The 19,449-nt window shown below is 42.5% G+C and overlaps 1 protein-coding gene across 1 annotated transcript in view; it reads right to left on the bottom strand.

The window, feature by feature from the left end:
• Positions 1 to 206: 206 nt before the first annotated feature.
• The window catches only part of Wnt10 (Wnt oncogene analog 10), a 79,151-nt gene continuing 59,908 nt past the window's right edge, over positions 207 to 19,449 (bottom strand). The window contains exons 3-4 of the mRNA XM_019062435.2: positions 18,312 to 18,604; positions 207 to 5,045 (exon numbers count right to left, since the gene is read on the bottom strand). Coding sequence (XP_018917980.1) covers positions 4,500 to 5,045; positions 18,312 to 18,604 — 839 coding nt within the window. The 3' untranslated portion in view covers positions 207 to 4,499. The remainder of the gene's footprint in view (positions 5,046 to 18,311; positions 18,605 to 19,449) is intronic.

Here is a 19,449-nt window from a genome sequence, read left to right as displayed (position 1 = left end):
ATGGAAGACAGGGTTCATTGCAGAGTGTAGTTACGCCTTTATGTAAGGTAGGCGACGATTTTTGAACAGAAGCCTGAGGATTCACGTTTACGAAATGAGAAGAAACATCCTGCCTTATCATCCATCTCTCCGAAACTTTACCGCATCATTTCGTTTTATCGACATCAGGCATATCGGCGATATTAGCAATGAAAACTCCAGTGATTGATTTGGAGAGATGTAGTGTATTTGATAACATTGAACAAATAAATTAAGACAGTTACATTTATTTACACACTTGTATGAGAAAATGTATGATAATTCAGGACCTGAGGCCTTGATTGTATATTTTATTGATGCGTCTTCTGGGTATGTCGAATTCTTATGACTTAAATACCTAATCTTTGGAGCGGGTAAAACAACGAGATATTCTAAAATATAGACTCTTGCTCACATATTTTTTTTATTCATTCAGAGGAAAAGTTAAACCAACGAGAAGTCAAGATGTTTAAATTCTTTGGCAATGAATTGTTCGTAATTAATATTTTAAAATTGAGAGTCGTATTCACACTAAACATGAAATTTCGATGCACTTGCTCAGTGGTAAATTAAAAACTTAAGCTCCTCTCAAAAATTGATTTAAAGGGATTGTGGCATTTTATACAACTCATCGTTGCTTCGATACGTTGAGTTTATATCCAAAAGGAATAAATCGGTGAGATTTTTGCATGAATCTGATATGCTGTTGAGGTGAAATTTTATACAAAGAAATACAAACTAACCTACGACTAATGAATTAGTTAAAGTTAAGTTAAAAGTAAAAGATCATCACAGACTATACAGGTTTATTTTACACGATTTTTAGAACTGATCACGATAAATTAGAATGGCAGGATACTTACAGGGCCAAATACATACATGATAATTTACGCTTGAGTTATATATACTTTGAACTATTCGCGAGAATTTGATCGTATACTGAACATGTGCCTAACACAAATCGAATATTAAATCGACTGAATTTGAGAAAAAAAGATGTGAGAAACAGGGAAATGAAAAGTACAAAAACGCTGACAAATACATATAATTATGGCCCCAAATCGCAGTATTTTGGTGAAGGGAAGGGAGGGGGGCTACTTAATGAGCATATACTTTTTCGCTGCTAAAGATGTAGGTAAATGGAATCTTTGAGGCATGGCAAATATGTATACACTGAACACAACATTCTCCTGATTGCAATAATCATGTTTTTAATAATTAGGCTATAAGCTGAATTTGCGTCTCACAAACCACCATTCTAATACTTTTCCTTAAGGTGGCTTTGAAGCAATGAATATACACGGTTTCGCACTTCAGCCATCGATATACCGTTGTGATAGATTTCGTACCCTGACTTGTAGTCACTTTTCCCAGAGGAGCACAATTTAGGTGGTCTTATTAGGTGGTCTAATAGGCGTTCACTGGAAAAAAAACACATTGGATCTAGAGTCCAGACTCTTAAAAACATCGACAAGAAAAAATACTCTTGATTCAATCAGATTTAAGCTTAAATCAAGAACCAGGCCTCTTAATTTGAGCGGATTTCCTTTTGATTTAAGCTTAAATCTGATTGAATTAAGAGTCCTTTTTCTTGTCAATGTTTTCAAGAGTCGTCTGGACTCTAGATCCAATGTGTTTTTTTTAGTGTTTACCTGTTATTATGAAAAATCCTGCATACCTCCGTGGGCTTAAAACATCTTAATACAAGAGAGAGGGATTCATTCTTTGTCTCGCTGTACCTAGTGTCGCCCGAGGGGAACTCGTACCTACTCGTACGTGCTTCATGCATCATCATCGATGTAATGGTTGCATCAACACCGATTTAAGCGTGAAACTCCTCCGCCGCACAAAAGAGCGAGTCGATGGGCGTTATCGAACAGAATGCACTGAAAAAAAAAATCTCGGTGTATTTCCTAAGAAAAGGGTAAAAAAACCAAAAATTCTGGGTTTTATTTGATCCCAGTTTTTTCTTGGTAAAATTACCATTTATGGAATTGGTAATTTTACCGAGAAATCTCGGTAATTTTACCGGACCTTGGTAAAAACGCCAATATTTTTATCGACTGTGGTAGAATTACCGAGATAAAATGGCAAAGTTACCGGGAATTGATTACCAATAAAAGTGGTATTCTTACCCGTAAAAAACAGCAAAAATACCGGTTTTTAGGTAAGCTTACTAGTGTGTCTTGGTAAAATTACCAATAATTGGTAAAAAATAAGTGAGATGGTAAAGGTACCAACGGACCTTGGTACAAACGCCGAGAATTTTTTTTCAGTGTGTGGGAATTTTAAAAGTACCGAGTTTATCAGAAAGGAGCCGACCCACATTTTTAAAGAAGTTGAGTTAAGACTGTTTTTGTGTTCCACGAGCACATTTTCTTCTGCCAAAAACTCAAAGTCGAAAAATTTATGAAAAGTTATGTTCATGGTTAAAGTTTATGAAAAGAGGGGTTCAGAGTTTATTCTCTACATTGAGTCTCATAGAGGAATAAAACTTCAAACCTCTTTTTCTCAGTTTCTACTTAATGTGAGTTGGTTCCTTCCTGATAAACTTCTGATCCACATAGCACACAGCTTCGTCGATACAACTGATACAAAATATGTAAGTATGCGAGTGGCTCCAGCTCCATTGATTTTCTTGTACGTGGATGGGTACCAATAGGAGCCGGTTTTGGGACCCACTCTACCTGAATTTCCTCAAGTCTATGATTTTTCGGTCTAAATTTTACGAAATGAATCATGATTTGGTCATTTCCGGTCTAATGCTGGCCTAAACATGAGCCTGAAGGCCGGTTTGGCGAAAAGTGCGGATCATTCGGCATTTGACCGCAAAATCGGCATTTTTGCCAAATTTGACCTATAAATTCATGTTTAGGGGTCAGTATAGTACATCCGATAAAGACTGAGAACGTCTAAATGATGATTTATTTCGTAATATATAGATGAAGATACACTATGGCAGCCCGAGAACATAGATATAAAATAGGACAGGAAAAGGCGGGGAAAAGGTTAAAAAAACGCACAAAATTAATTAATGAATTGTAAATTATTGTGTGTTTTTTCAACCACGTCCTCGCTTTTTCTTGTCCTATTTTCCGTACAATATAGACCCTCAATGAGAAAAAACCCGTAAAGTTGAGGATAATTATAGGTTGAGCCCAAAGACGGCTCTTAATGGCATCCCCTCTTTCCATCAAAGAGCATATTTTAAAATCTGTATTGTGAATAAACAACCAAATTCGCAGTTTTAATCAAAAATTTCATGTCTGACCTCTCGTCCCACTGTGCGGCTCGTTCCGACAGCTCCTCTATCGATGATCGTGCGGTCATCAAGAGATATCAAGAATAATCGGAAATGTCAAAAGCATCATGGGAGGCAGCCCCCGTAGCGTGAAGCACGAATAATCTCGCAAAAGTTGTAGGTTGAGGTTATTTTAGAGTCGTGGATTACATGGCTGCGCGGGAGTTAATAGCTTCATCTAAATTTGCACTCCTCCAAGCGAGTTACCTTGCTCCCACAAATGCTTCCAAATCACTGCTTTTCAACTTCATAAAGAGCGGTTTATTTTAGAAATGTTTCTTCTTGCGGGAAAGTGTTATGAGGAGAATTTCTAGATATTTGTGGTATTATCTTTGGTAATCTGAGATATTCAATGAACCGTCTATTATTCTGTTTGAACTATTCACGCAAAGATTAAGCATAACAAGAGGATGTTTGTCCCGGTCATGAAAGTTGCAAAGTTGTAGACGAATTGTTGAAGCTAGTGCAAAGATGAAGCATAACAAGAGGGTGTTTGTCCCGGTCATGAAAGTTGCAAAGTTGTAGACGAATTGTTGAAGCTAGTATTAGAACTATTTAAGCATCAACATGGATATAGAAGGGTGTCAGTGGTTGAAAAATTCCTAATTTATATGATCCCTAGGAAAACTTGTAATCAGTACTGTATTTCTATCAGTTTTACGCATGCATCGGGTCACTTATGTCTGCAGCGCGATAAGCACTGGCAGAAACTGGCCACTAGGTTTTCTGGAGATTACGACACACGTAATCTGGAATTTATAAATCATTTACATTTTTTTTCAGTGAATCTCTTAAACCATTCGCTCACTGGGTGCCGTTTCAAAACTAGGAGTATCTCAATGCACCAATGTTTGAAACTCTCAGACCAAACGGTCTGACAGACAGTGATCCACTCAGTCTTGAGGCAGGTCTCGCTGCTAACGGTGCAGCACCACTGGAACTTGCAATCGCACCTATCTTTCTTCAACTTCTTGACGCTGATGTACCCGCACCCGCAACACAACGACGTACAACTGATTTTTCCATGCAGATCCGTGTTTTCTACTGACAGGCGGTGATGCGCTTGGATTTGAGGCAGGTCTTGCAGCTGAAACGGCAGTTGAATGGAGTCCAGCAGAGAAAAACCATATTTCAGAAGCGTCATATCTTCTACTGATTTGTCCATGCAGATACGCGTTTTTTATTGACAGACAGTGATCCACTCGGTCTTGAGGCAGGTCTCGCAGCTAACGGTGCAGCACCACTGGAACTTGCAGTTGCACCTCTCCTTCTTCAACTTCTTGACGCTGGTGTACCCGCGCCCGCAACACAGGGACGCGCAACTATCGTGCCCCTTGCTCGTGAGGTTGCACTGCCGGCCCTCGGTGCCCGGCGAGTCGATGCTCGGGTCCTTCTCGCAGAACGTCGGCGACTTCTCGTAGTACAGGAGGGAGTTGTCGAGGTTCCTCTCGGAGCCGGAGCGGCGCTGCTTCTTGCGACCCCGGCCCGCGGGCCCGACGCCGGGGCGCTTGGCGCGGCGGTTCCGCCCGGCGTTGGTCTCCTCGATGAGCTGCGTGGCCCCGTTGCCGAGGTTCGACTGGTCGACGAGGATGGCGTTCTGGAACTTGGTCTTCAGCTCGTCGCCCACCACCCGGAACTCCGGCGCCGTCACCCAGCACGTCTTGATCTCGCAGGAGCCGGAGACGCCGTGGCACTTGCACTTCACTTGCTTATTGTTCTCCACAGCCTGCAACAAAACGAACAATATTACAAAATTAGGCAAGTAGGACATAACAACGATAAAAACACACTAAAATACAAAAAACAAATGGGTATACAAGGCTACACTCAAAAACCAAGTATGGGAAGAGTGACTTACCGGCCGAGTTATGGGTCATGGAGCCATACAATACAGTTCGTGAAGCCATGCTCATAGGTTCGCGACCAATAAAGTATGGCTCAAAAAGCCATACTGTAGACGGTAAGTCACTTTGGTTAGAAATTATGGATCTCCGAGCCATTTTTTTATGGGTCTCAGAGTCATAGCTTTTTTTGAGTGTAGAGGAGACATAAAACAACTAGGACGTTTCGGGCCAATCACATGCCCATTCTCAACCGGAACAGAAGCTAAAAAATGTAAAAATTGAAACGAGAAAATGAGCATGCAACTGACCGAGGTGGGAATCAGTGCAACTGAAAAACAGAGCAAATATCGTCACCTTCTGGGATAGGACATATCGTCACCTCCTGGCCAAAGTATCACAAGCGCCTTGCGACGTTAAAAATTTCCACCGCCATTTATTGTTTTACAGAGGAATTGTTCAACGCAGCTGTCGGAAGTTTCACTGAATTTTCTTTGTGCTGCCGATAAAATTCAGTGAAAAATTCAAGAGGATTTAACCAACAATTTCTCTGTGAAACAATAAAGTGGTGACGGAAATTTTCGGGACGTTTTTAAAAAGAGCTTATCTTTCTCATATGGACTGCATTTTGCAACTATGAACTACAATTTTTGGCTTATGTTCAGAGATGGAAAGTGAAATTTCAAAAGGCCTCAATAAATTCCACAGAATTTTCTGCGCACAGAGAAGAAAAATCAAGGAGGTTTGAAAGAATCTACGTTGAGTAGTTCTTCATTCAAAAAATAAAGTATGGCAGGAAGTCTGCGATATCGCAAACCGAGATACGTGGTGTGGGAGTTTCACCATCGAAGTGTGCCATAACTTCTCCTATGCAGGTGAAGCTTTTATTGATGTGCCTGCACTTGCAGTTCCTGATTGCAAAATGTGGTCCATTTGATAGATCAGAAAGATTTAACCGGAATTAGACTGACTGCAACTGGATAACATTTTCTAATTATTAGGAACTACAATTTTGGCCCATTTTAAAAATCACTTATCCACGTAGGAAAACGAATGGAATTTTCGTCGTTTCTAATGTGAGCTAGAAATTGCAGTTCCAAACCGCAAATGGACTATATTTTACAATTAGGAACTGCAATTTTTAGCCCATATATAAAATCACTTATCTACATAGGAAAAGTAATGGCAATTACGTCGTTCCTAAAGTGGGCTGGAAATTCTAGTTCCCAATTGCAAAATACGATTCAAATTAGGATGCTACTATTCGGGTGCTTACGAATAGTAGCATTAACTCAAAGCCAAATAAGGGTGCATAGAGGTTTCAGAGGCAGTCAAAATATTTACAGTATTTTAAAGGTTTTTCCCAAAAATGTATTGTACAATCGGCGAGAACCTCATGTTTTGTCGTCGCTTCATATTTGGCTTCACCGAAGCGGAGTGATGGATGGGCGCGGGTACAGCGTTGAGCTTGGGACCCTGTTGTGCGCAGCGGCCCAAATTCGATTGAGAGCCCTGCTCTTTTTGTATCGCACCTTTGTTTCTTGCCCGCTTTCTTTTTCCACGTCAAAACGCTGTCAGACGCTAACTCTGGGGGATCCGACATCTTAATTCACTGCATTGTGAAACCGATGCATCGCTGGTCACAGGTCAACCAATATTGTCGGCTCTCTTTCAAAAACAACTACTTGCTCATTTTTAGCTCTTACATTCATGGTGCCAGGATTTAGAGGGAACTCTAAGTGATTTAGGATTACACTCCTTGTACAGAGTGTCCCTGAGTTAAACGGTCATACCGCAAGCGCGCTTGTCTATGAGTCAAAATAAAACACTTTCTCGACTTCGCTCATCTTGGTGTATTAGCCATTTTCTAAGAGATAACTCTTCCTTTAGCTCTACCTAAAGTTTGCAACAGGCCCATCTTTACCGACACTGAGAAAAATCCATCACTTTAAAAGAGGTGAAGGCCCAGTTAATTAAAAACATCTTAATAGTTAGTTAGTAAGTTAGTTAATTAATTAATTACGACGATCAGTAACTAGGCTATTCACGTCCAAGGCCAGGAATTCACGCTAAATTTTGAGATCACGATAGCATATACACCTAAGTGATGGAAAAAAACACTAAGAGGTGGCCCAAATACTGTACGTAACAAAGTAGAGAAATGGTGAAAAAAAGGTTTCGCGGGGAAATCAAAGCCAATGAAGTTCCAAAAATTGAAATAAGAGTCAAAAATACTTTTTTTAAACTCTAATGAGTACCAGCACAAAACTGAGGGGGGAGAGTGTTCAGCTCAGGCAGTTTGCATTGGAATATTATTTATTGCCCCTTGGATTTGCCACTGCATTTACCAATGTTAGTGGTGTCCCTGTTCCAAATGAGCCACTAATTGGTTCAGAGGCCATAGCTGTTTCTCCGTTGCATACACGGAGAAAAAACTTCGTACGTGGGACCCGAAGTTGAGGTCATATGGATCTCTGAAGTTTTCGGATCACTTATTTAAAAACTTGAGGTCCAGCTGCCGAAGTTTCGGGTCAAACATCTGAAGTACTTCGATATATACCGAAGGGTTCGGGTCACACATCTGAGGTACTCCGGTACATACCGAAGTGCCTCGATGTCTGACCCGAACTTCGGCAGCTAGCTAGATCTCAAGTTTTTAGATACGTGATCCGAAAACTTTAGAGATCCATATGACCTCAACTTCGGGTCCCACGCACGAAGTTTTTTTCTCCGTGTAGAACAGGCTTTTCGCACATGCCGGTTCGGCTATGAAACACCCTGTATATGTTTCCTTGTTGCTTGATACAATATTTCTACAATGCCCGCGCTCGATGCGCTGACTCGGTGTAAGGAACTGTTGGCAACTAGAAGCGTGGCCGCAGCGTGCTTTGCGATATATCGATTGTATGCCATTAAAACCTATGGAAAAGGATCGATAAACAGGGTGTTCGCTACGAACACCTTAATAGTCGATTGTTTACAACAGCTTCAAATGGGGAAGTATCGATAATCGATCATTGACGCTTCGCCACTGCGTGGCGGGTGGCTCGGCTAATGATAAATCAAAAACCACGCGCATGACTAGTGCTTCCAGATCATGCTTTCTTCTGCACGAGGACCTCCCGACGACGGGCCGGAGCGGGCAGGGGCTGGTTTTTTCATTAGTGTCGACAAGCGCGGATATGTTGGTTCAATTGATGAGCAGTAAACGGCATCTGATATTAATTCGATCCGACTAATGACCCTCGGAAAATTGATTCATCTCCGCCAAGCAAGACCCCTTCTCTGATCTTCGCCTCCCTTTTGTGTTGGGATGCCCCGTCGCGCTCACACGGGTCCTGCCGGATTTACTGCTTTATTTTATTTTTATTTATTTTATTTTTAATAAATGGAGAATTTACACACGAAAATGTTAGTGTTTCATCTGAGAGTGTCTAAAGAGCTGAGTTGGCAGTATTTTTCATAATTTTTGAACTTTGAATTTTTGAAAGGCGCCGCCTTTCATAAATTCAAAAATTCAGGTGGCGTGGCCGAGGGCCACGAGATGAGATCTTAACTAAAACAACCCCGCATGTTTTCTCTCGAATCGGTCAGTATTTCCGTGGAAGAATGAAAGACGAGTGAAATTTTTCAAACCGAATCAGCTTTAGAGGTTCGTGGTTTGATATTTTCGCCTCCGCTTTGGTTATTCAGCAAAGCTGTGGCGCGCAGCGCAACATCCGCATTGCACGCATTTCGGCGCGAGAAAAAGAAACCAGGGCGCCTTCAATTTTTTTCAAGCAACACGCGCATCCATGGAACACGAATAGTTGCATCACTTGCACCCAGGCGCCGTGACGAGTTTTGCCTCCTTTTGCGCACCCATTGACTGCAAAACTCAGGGAACCGGACAAGGATTTGATAGTGAAGGTGAAATTACCAAACCACGTACCTCGCTTTGCTCCATCACAAACCTCCTGTCACATTTCACTATAACCAAAGAAGGCCTAACTATCGTTTTTTCTCAAAACATCGTTTGTTTTTCTTCGTTTTTTGATCATATTTTCTAAGAATTTTGCACAAGAAAGCCGTGTGGTATTTTCATGAAAAAATGAAAAATAAATGGAAATTTTCAAACTAAAAAGTTACCGCATTCGGGGTCGGTGATTTGGTATTTTCGCCCCCCCCCCCACCCAACCCTACTGTGATTATTAACCATCGGCACGGCGCACAGCGGATCGAGTCAATTAGAGAGGTCGGACATCTAATTTTTGACTAAAACTGGAAATTTTGATGATTATTCCGTCACCTTTTAAATTTCATGGGGCTTCGAGAAGAAAATTTCACGAGAAAACCAATGAAACCGTTTTTCGAACCTTGAAGTTTTATATAAACGGAGTCATAAACTTTTAAAGTTTCCGAACTTTGTCCGACCTCTCTCATTGACTCGATCCATTGTGCGGTGCGCGGCGCACCATTCGCATTGTGTGCGTTTCGTGATTATTTATTTTTTTCACAGCTTCTTTTTCTTCACACCAACACCAACTTAGTCAGTTTTTTCTTCAAAAATTGAACTATAAACGAGAATGTTCAACTTCTATGACGTTACAGACCTCTCCATTTTTGTCATCGATAAAGACGGAAGATCGAGTCAGAAAATCAACATTAGTCCACGAAAGGGTTTTCGAAACCACTTCGCACAAAGTCATCCGTTTCCGAGAAACGTCGGGATGGCAAAATGCGCCCGGATTAACCAACACGCCCTACAGCCCATAAATACCTCAAAAGCCCATAAAAACAGTCGCTCGGTGGAAAGCGTTAAAATTTCTAGTCATAAAACCAAGTCTATATTTTCTCTCTATAATAGATAAATAATTCATTCTGGTAGGGATATTAGGCGTTTGCGTAGTCTGGCGTTGCCAAACCAGCTCAAAGTAGTAGAGATATTGTCACGTCATGCAGAAACCGCATATCTACTTGGGATATCCGTAGAACTTATGCCGTTCTTCCTCAACAAGGTAAAGAGGTGTTATTTAGTGGAGATATTATCACGCTATGCAGAAACCGCATATCTACGTAGGATATCCGTAGAAGTTATACCGTTCTTCCTCAAGGTAAAAAGCTGTGATTTTTTTGTGATTGAGGTATTGCTAGTTTCTCATGATCAATCTTAAATTTTTTGGGCATATGATTTTTTTTTAAAAAACAAATGGTTTTTTTTCTGAACTTTTAACGTGATTTAGGCGTGTCTTAGACTTGAAAACCAGTGCTCGAGAGGACATGAATAATCTTCGAGAAAATAAAGGATTTCCTTTAGATTTTGGTCTTAGAAACCGGAAAATACTTCTCCTTCCGCTGAAAGACCGTATTGTACATACAGTTACGTAATTAAGGGACGGTGGACGGCCCGTATCCCCAGTATCTCTTGCCAAAGCCTTTTAGAGGACCCGAATCAGGCTCCAGAGGCTGGGTCACGTAACGACCATGGAACGTACCCCGTAGCATATTACCAGTGTTCGAAACTCACAGACGCCAACGCGCCAAATGCGCCAAAAAAATGAAGGCTCTGCGCCAACGTGGCCCCCAAAAATTGCCCCCTCCCTCCCCCCAGAAATAAATCCTATAATTTTTCTGTTTGATGATTTTTCGAAATTTTTCCCAAGTTACCGCTACTTGTTCTGTGACTACAACATCTTGCGTCTAACTTTTCATTGAATGCGCCGTGATATTTAGGCAAAAAGTCAACTTGGCCCCTAAAAAATGTTCAATGGCCCCTAAAAATCGAGCTTGATGAGCCACATGGCTCCTGAAACTCACACTGGAAAAAAAAACACATTGGGTCTAGAGTCCAGACTCTTAAAGACATCGACAAGAAAAAATACTCTTGATTCAATCGGATTTTTGCGTAAATCAAGAACCAAGCCTCTTAATTTGAGCGGATTTCTTTTTGATTTTAGCAAAAATCTGATTGAATCAAGAGTATTTTTTCTTGTCAATGTTTCCAAGAGTCTGGACTCTAGATCCAGTGTGTTTTTTTCCAGTGCAAAAGATGAATTTCGAACACTGCATATTACAGACCCGGCAACGTCCCATATCGTCGTCTCCATCACGAAAGAACGTAACTCCATTACATTGATGCCAAACTCCCCCTCGAAAATAGTATTTATACTGGGAGAGCCTTGAGCATTATTAACTGAAAATTTCACTGATTTTTCTTTAGATTTCATGCAAAAATCAGACAAATTTTGGATGAAAATTGCACAGGTACACTTTGTAAAATAAATTAATTTTTTGAGTCGATTTGGTACGAGTGGAATGAAGTTACGTTCCTTCGTCCGGGAGATGACGAAATGTCGTTTTTTCCGGAGCGAGGACGTTTTATCCCGGACTTGAACAGTCGCGGCAACGGAGCGGGCCGCGTCCAAATTAAAGAGTCGGAATCGGAGGGGCGAACATTCTCACCTCGCTCGATTCCGAGGGCGTTCGTGGATCATTACCCAAATTAGTTTTGTTTACAGAAAAATCAAAATACAAGTGTCTAACCGGAGCCCGGGTCCCGCCTCTGTCGCCTCTTACGATTAGTTTATTAACTGTGTGTACAGTTAATACTCCGGGGCCGCCGCCGGGGCCGGAGGAAGCAAATTACCCGGTCGAGGTGTGGGATAAAAAAAAGAAAAAAATAAAATAAAATAATAATCCAGGGTTGCGGGTGGTCCGCTGCCCGCGGCGGCCGCCGGGGTGGCGAGAAGGGGCGGTTAATGATACACCTCTTTACAACAATACTCCACGTCCGTGCACCTAGATACATGGCTTCCCCCCGCGGTGTTGCCGATTCCCGCGATATTAATTACCGAATTCGAGGTGGGGTATGGAAGTTTGGCAAGGGCGGTTTCGTTTAATACGTCTTCATCGATCCCGGCTCCTCCCGGAAATCACGGAGTCCTGCGGCCCCTGGCGACCCGCCCCCGGTGGTGCTTATCATTGCCTTTGTTGTGAAATTTTAATTATACAATTCGCTCGGCGGCCATCTTGGGGGAAATTGAAAAACGAGGCTCCCGCCTAAGTGGGACTCGCCGCCGCCAAATGGGTCTGTTAGGGCGGGAGGAACGCCGCCGTGCGAAGGAAAAACGCCGTATGAACCTTCAGGCGTTGCCAAATTTCCTTTGATAAAACACAAATTTCCTGTTAAATTATGAATATTTTCCTTCTAATTTTTCCGATAATTTTGTTTGCAATTTCACCTTTAGTTCCTGAACAATTCACGGAAAAACGTCGATAACTTTTCTCAAAAATAAACATTTTATCAAAGGAAATTTGGCAACTCTCGAATGTTCATGCGGCGTTTGTCCTGAGCATGGCAGAACAGGTGGTCTGTATGGGAGATGACTCGAAGATCGCGATGGTCGGATGGCGAAAGTTAAAAATGGGTGTGTTGTGTGTTGTGTGCTGTGTTTTGTGTGTTGTGTGTCGTGTGCTGTAGGTTGTGCGTAGTGTGTTGTGTGTAGTCAATTAGTCGTTTTCCGGATGCTGCCGTGCTAAGGAAAAACGCCGTATAAACCTCCAGACGTTGCCAAATTTCCCTCGATGAAACTCGAATTTCCTGGTAAAATGATTATTTTCTTCCAGTTTATCAGATAATTTTGCTCGCAATTCTACCGAAAAGTCTTGATAATTTCAAGGGAGAATATTCATACATACATACATAAAGTCGCGATTATAGCGCCGCCTCGCGCTCTGCGACGCCCAATCGCCATTGCCCCCTATCCTCCCAGAGATCATCAGGCAATTGGCACCTTCTGATCTCCTCCTCCACCCCTTGTCGCCAACCTTTCACAGGACGTCCACGCCGTCGCCTTCCGGGAGGAACCCAATCGAAGACCTGCTTGGGCAACCGATCATCTGCCATCCTTCGCACATGTCCATACCAGACCAACTGCTTGGACCTGATATCGTGCACGATGTCCTTTTCCACACCCATTATCTCGCGTACCCTTTCATTGCGGATACGCTCTCTTCTCGATATCCCAGCAGACCTTCGCCAAAAGTCCATCTCGGTTGCCCTAAGCATGTCTTCAGTTCTTTTCTTAAGTTGCCAGACCTCACTCCCGTAAGTTACGATACTCTTCACGATGACGTTGTAAATTTTCCTTTTGGTCTCCTTGGAGATACTCTGGTCCCAGAGAACCCCATTTAGCATCGCGATAGCTTTCCTGCCTTGCACATTCCGATCTTTAATGGCCCGATCCAAATTTCCGTCCTTAGTTAACCAAACTCCGAGATATTTATACTCTTCACAGTCCAGGATCTTCCGGCCATCCTCCAGTTCAATGCTTTGCTGATCACCACCGATAACCAACTTCTCCGTCTTAACCACATTTACTTCCATTCCCCACTTTCGGTATACTTCCACTAGCTTCCGCGTCATGTAATTCGCATCTTCTTCGTCCTGAGCTATTACCACCTGATCATCAGCAAAGCACAGAGTATAAAGGGTGCCATCTTCACGTAGCGGGACGCCCATTCCCGAACAGCATCTTTTCCATTCCTTTAAAACTTCTTCCAGGTACACTTTAAATAAGGTTGGCGACAAACAACACCCTTGTTTCAGTCCTTTAGTAATTAAAAACCCCAACGATAACTCCCCATGCGATTTAACCCTAGAGAAAGCCCCACCATAAAATTCCTTAATAGCACTAATTAGTCCCCCACTAAAACCCCTTTTGTTCAAGGCTTCCCAAAGTTTCATCAATGGCACACTATCGTAAGCTTTCTGGAGATCCACAAACACTAGATGTAATTCCTGGCCAACTCCCTTCTTTTTCTCTATGACGTGGATGATGGTAAATAAGTGATCAATCGTTGACCGACCGGCTCTGAAACCTGCTTGCTCTTCCGCTTCATGTTCTTTCCACTCCTCTTCAATTTTTGCTTTCAAGATTTTTCCATACACTTTGCTCAGGGTACCTGCAACCGACAGTCCTCTATAGTTATCACACTCATCTTTTCTACCCTTCTTCTTGTATATAGGTGACACCCAAGACTCTTTCCATTCTGTCGGTACCTTTCCACCGTCCAAGCAATCTTGCATCAGGTATCTCAACCGTTGAAACAGCTTGCAGGTTCCACACTTGATCAACTCAGCAGGGATATTTCCCGGACCTGGAGCTTTATCGTTCTTCAGCTCTCGTACGGCCTTTACCACGTCCTCCATATGGATCTCCAAGTTATGATTATCGTTAGTATACTCCAAGCTTACGCCTCCATCTTGAAATTCAGGTCGCCTTTCTGTCAGTAAATTTTTAAAATACCCCTCCAGTTTATCAATGGATATCGGAGATATTAAGTCACGCTTCATGTCCCTTCGCAGCCCTTTCAGCAACTTCCAGCTCTCAGTGCTTTTCCTTCCTCCTATGTACGTGTCTATTTTGTTACAGCTCCTCTCCCAAGATTCGTTCTTTTTCTTGGTTATGAGCCTTCGTACCTGCGTCTGAGCTTTTTTATACGCCTCTTTGTCTTCTGTTTTTTTAGAGGAAAGGAACTGATGATATTTTTTCCGTTTCTCCTGAATCTCCTTCTCAATTTCTTCGTCCCACCAGTAAGGTTTTTCGCTAACTTTCCTATCATCAGCGACACCAAGAGCTTCCATTGCTGCCGAGTGAATGCAATCCTTCAGGAACTGATACTGCTGTTCGGTATCACCGTCCCTTGATTCGCCCAACTTCTCATCCAAGCGCTTTCCATATAAAGCCCTTACACTTGGATGCTGCAAGCTGTCAATGTTATAGTTTACAAGCTTGACACGATCTTTTTGTTGGTGAACTTCTTCCTGTGCTTGCCTGGTCTCCTGGCTCCCTTTCACTGGGAAAGCTATTTTCGCCCCGAGGAAATAATGATCACTGCCGCAGGAAAGACCTCTCCACACTCTAACTTGCTGAATCTTCATTCCCGTGTCTTGTCTGACAACCACATAATCAATGATTGATTTCAATCCGCGAGTAGACTGAACCCAAGTAAATTTATGGATATCCTTGTGTTGGTAGAACCCATTGAGCACCTTCATGTCCCTTTGCTCACATACGTCAATGATACGGGCTCCGTTATCATTTAGTGCCGCCTCTCCGAAAGGGCCGACGATCTTACTTTTAATTTGACGTCCTATTCTACCATTGAGATCTCCCAACACAATGATTTCCCTCCTGGATCCAATCTTACCAATTTCCTCGTTCAATTCTTCGAAAAATTGGTCCTTCACTGCGACAGTGGAATCATCGTTGACTCCATACACTCCCAAAATGGTGATTTTATGGCCAAACACTGTCATATTCATCTTTATCATTCGGGGGTTAACAGCTTCCCATGTAGTGATGCACTTCCGTAGGCTCTTGCGAATAAGAATTGCAACACCCTGTTGAGCTCGCTGATCTTTTTCCACGCCACTATAAAACAAATCGTATTCCTTTACACTTACAGAGCCTTGTCCTTTCTTCTTCGTTTCTGTTAATACCGTGACATCAAATCCGCGACTCCCTATCTCCGATACCACTTCCGTCATTTTCGTAGAAATTCCTTGTACGTTCCATGTTCCAAAAACCATCATCCGTTTACGTAATTTTTTCCGATAAATCCGTTTATTTCCATTTGTACCGAGGCAATTGTTATTGGGTCTTTTAACAGTATTCCTTTTTCCGAGTATCGGGGAGTTAGCCCGATGACTCAACCCCCAACCTGGAGGACCGGGGTTTGATTTCGGAGTTTCCTCTCCTAGACAGGTTGCTTCCACTACAGCTGAGAGCCCTGTCTGCCCTTCCAATGGGTGGTTCATACGCCTTGAAGCCGGTGACCATCTCCACTACCCCATGAGGCAGGGGTTACCAGCTGGGGTCCGCAGGATTGCTAAACCTGTGACATCAGTCCCCCATACGGGCTAATATTCATAAACTTCCTACGGCATAAACTTCATACGGCAGAATATTCATAACTTTCCTAAAAAATGAACAATGTGTTCGAGAGAAATTTGGCAACTCTCGAATGTTCATACGGTCTTTTTTTTTTAGCACGACAGAATGAGAATGTAAATTTACTTCAAGGTTTAAATGCTGACTAAAAGTAATACATTTTTTATGATAAATATGATATTGCAATTTTTGTCCAACTCTCACCGATTTTTGTATGTAGCCCGAAGAAGATTTTTAGATCTTCTTCTAACCAATAATCCCATGTACGTAATATTTAGTTAGACAAACACTTCTCAGTTCTCAGAAACAGTTCCTGATAGGAATACAATTTTTCGGTCGCAACTCTGTGAACAATATTGAAATGTAGTCACATTTTCTGTCCAGAAATCGATAAATTGAGTAGACTTTTTATGCGTAAAATTGTACAAATACTTTCTAAATATAAGCAGCTGGATGTAATTGAATGTGAAAGTCTTTCCTCCGTTGCTGAGTGGAGCCCTGAATATGGTGCGTGGCGCGCTAAAGTTCAGTTCGTTATTAGTTTGTTTAAACTATTCGGATAAGTTTAATATAAATGTGGATGAAAAATACCTAAACTTATGAAAATTATCTATCAAGCTCATTCGATAACTATTCAACAATTGTCCCATTGCATTGATAAAACACATCGTAAGACAGAGCTGCAGTGTAAAATATCATATGTTTTACCTACTGTTATCTTTGGAGACTTAAACGACACGATAGGAAAATAAGCGCTCAAATCATTTCACTTTTACATGGCTTCTTACCCAGCTTTCTAGAGCACACCCCATCTTTCCCATTCGTCTACAGTTCCGTTTAGCAGAATTGCGTCCAAATGTCATGAGGGGGTCCAAAAATATCCGTCCCACCGCGGTCATCTTTTCCACCGTTTGATCCCTCAGTTGCCCATTCGCCGCTATGGGAAAAATGGGGTGTACTCGTTAGTTCTCAGGCGGTAAGAATGAATGGGGGTTATGAGGCGCCAGTGACGTCAGCGACTACGAAGCCGTCGCCGAGCTCCTTCTTCCTCTGCGTCAACTCATGAGCCCTGTCCATAACGCTCTTGTCACATGCTCACGGCTCAAGAGTCCCGCATACAGTTGGCACTTAGTCCAGTTGGTTGAATTACAATCCCGCTTTTCTATTTCACCATCTCACCAAAAGGAATCACGCGCACTTTTACATTATTTCTTATCCAGCTCACCACGAGCACACCCCATCTTTCCCAGCCGCACATAGTTCTGTTCAGCGGGCGGCTAATTATTGAAATTGATAGACAAAGCGATAGACAAAGAGGATATGGGAGTGTGGAGCGATCCTATTGGTTGAAATGCATGGTTCTTATCGACTAAGGGAGAAGATGATGGACTAATAATTGGGTCTCTCGGGGGATGCTGTTAGTTAGTCTATTTTCCTACCTCCTTTGTCTATTGCAACCACTCGCTTCCACCAATAGGGTCCCTCCATATCCTTTTTGTCTTCTTTGTCTATACATACATAATGAGTCGCTTTATAGCGCTCTCTGGCGCTCTGCGACACCTAATCGCCACAAAACTCAGTCTTCCCACGATCGATCAAGGAGTTGACACTCCCTTATCTCATTTAAAACCCCCTGTCGCCACCCTCTCACTGAGCGTCCCCTTCGTCTCCTCCCAGGAGGAAGCCAACCAAGCACCTTCTTTGGCAGCCTCTCTTCCATCATCCTATTAACATGACCGTACCAGGCAAGCTGTTTGGTCATGACGTCGAACACGATGTCATTTTCGACTTCCATGATATGACTCCTTTTCATCATAGAGTACATAGAGTCGTAATGTAAATGGGAGAACAGGCGCCATGTTCTGCTCGACGAGTTCCGAGCCCGGTGTGCGCCGAGTTCGGGTCACTTTTTCGATACATGTTCGATCCAAAATGGCGGTGTGGAATACGTGGTGATTCCTATCTTCTTTGTTTACATCGAATGGCCGGTACCCGTGTATCGCAAACAATCGACTGTGTATCGAAAAAGTGACCCGGCGTCACACAGGAGTCTCAGAATTCGGGACCTGGATAATGCTTAAAAGTGGCGCCAGCTCACCCGCTTACATTACGACTCTATGTGCTCTATGCTTTTCATGTAATGAGAGAGTGGTTTGTCTATCAATTTCAAAAATCTGCTCTCAGTTGAACTACGTCCATGTAATGTTTCTGACTCACCAGTCTTCCAGCTTTGTTGTTGTGGAGGTTGATGCTGGACTGGATGTCGAGGGCGTTCCGCTCGCGAGCGTCGAGGAAGCGCCGGGAGAAGTCGAGTCCGTAGCGGAGGTTGTCCGAGCAGCCGGACCACTTCCACCCACCGCGGCCGCTCCGCCGGCGCCCGCTGCTCCCGCCGCGGTGCCGCTGCCTCGCGCAGCTGCAGTCGCTCAGCTGCCCGCTGCTGCAGGCCCGCGCCACCGAGGACGCCACCCCCGCCGAAGCGATCGCCTTGAAGAACGCTGACACCGGGTAACCTGCAATCACAACACCAGGATTCAATTAGATTCTACTATAGATTTTTTGAAAACATTTTTTTGCATTATTCCTAGCACTCGGCTACCAACACAAACCCATATATATAGTGCTACTACCTCCACACATTGCTTGACAATGTTCGCTGACTTTGATTTAACGGCTCACCAGGCCAACACAGCTTTTAAATATTATAAGCTAGTCCTCAAAATTGAGAAAACAAAGGCAAATATCCATTTAAACAAACAATGCAGGAGACATAACCTCATTCCGAAATACATCAAAATTTCAACGGGAAGCAAATCCACATCACTTGTTACCTAGTTTTGAAATTTTAAAGTATGGCAACGGCCTTTGTGATATTAATTTTGTTGTTACCCTGACGATGAGGCGTCCGCCTCGAAAAGCTTCGGTACTTTATTAATAAAATGTAAGTGTTTTTTTTTAAAACATTTTTTTGCATTATTCCTAGCACTCGGCTACCAACACAAACCCATATATATATAGTGCTACTACCTCCACACATTGCTTGACAATGTTCGCTGACTTTGAATTAGATTCAGCAGCCGAAAAGAAGAATTTGCATGCAAATTGTTTATTGCTTCATCCGCAGCCTGAAAATTACTGAGTAAACTGAGCACGAGGTTACCCTTGGTTTATGAATTGAACAATTATTGAAGAAGATATCGCAAAAGGATCTAACCTGCTATAAAATAAATATGTTTAAATGGGTCACTAAGCGGTGCATTTTCTCACTTCTAAATCTATTTTTATACTATTTCCCATATCAGAATAAAATTATAAAAAATACTGTAAAATTAGCTCTTTAAGCTCTTTCTCTTTAAGA

The sequence above is a fragment of the Bemisia tabaci genome, chromosome 8, assembly GCF_918797505.1.
Source record: "Bemisia tabaci chromosome 8, PGI_BMITA_v3".
Classification (NCBI taxonomy): Eukaryota; Metazoa; Arthropoda; class Insecta; order Hemiptera; family Aleyrodidae; genus Bemisia; species Bemisia tabaci.
This window is presented reverse-complemented; position numbering and strand designations above follow the sequence as displayed.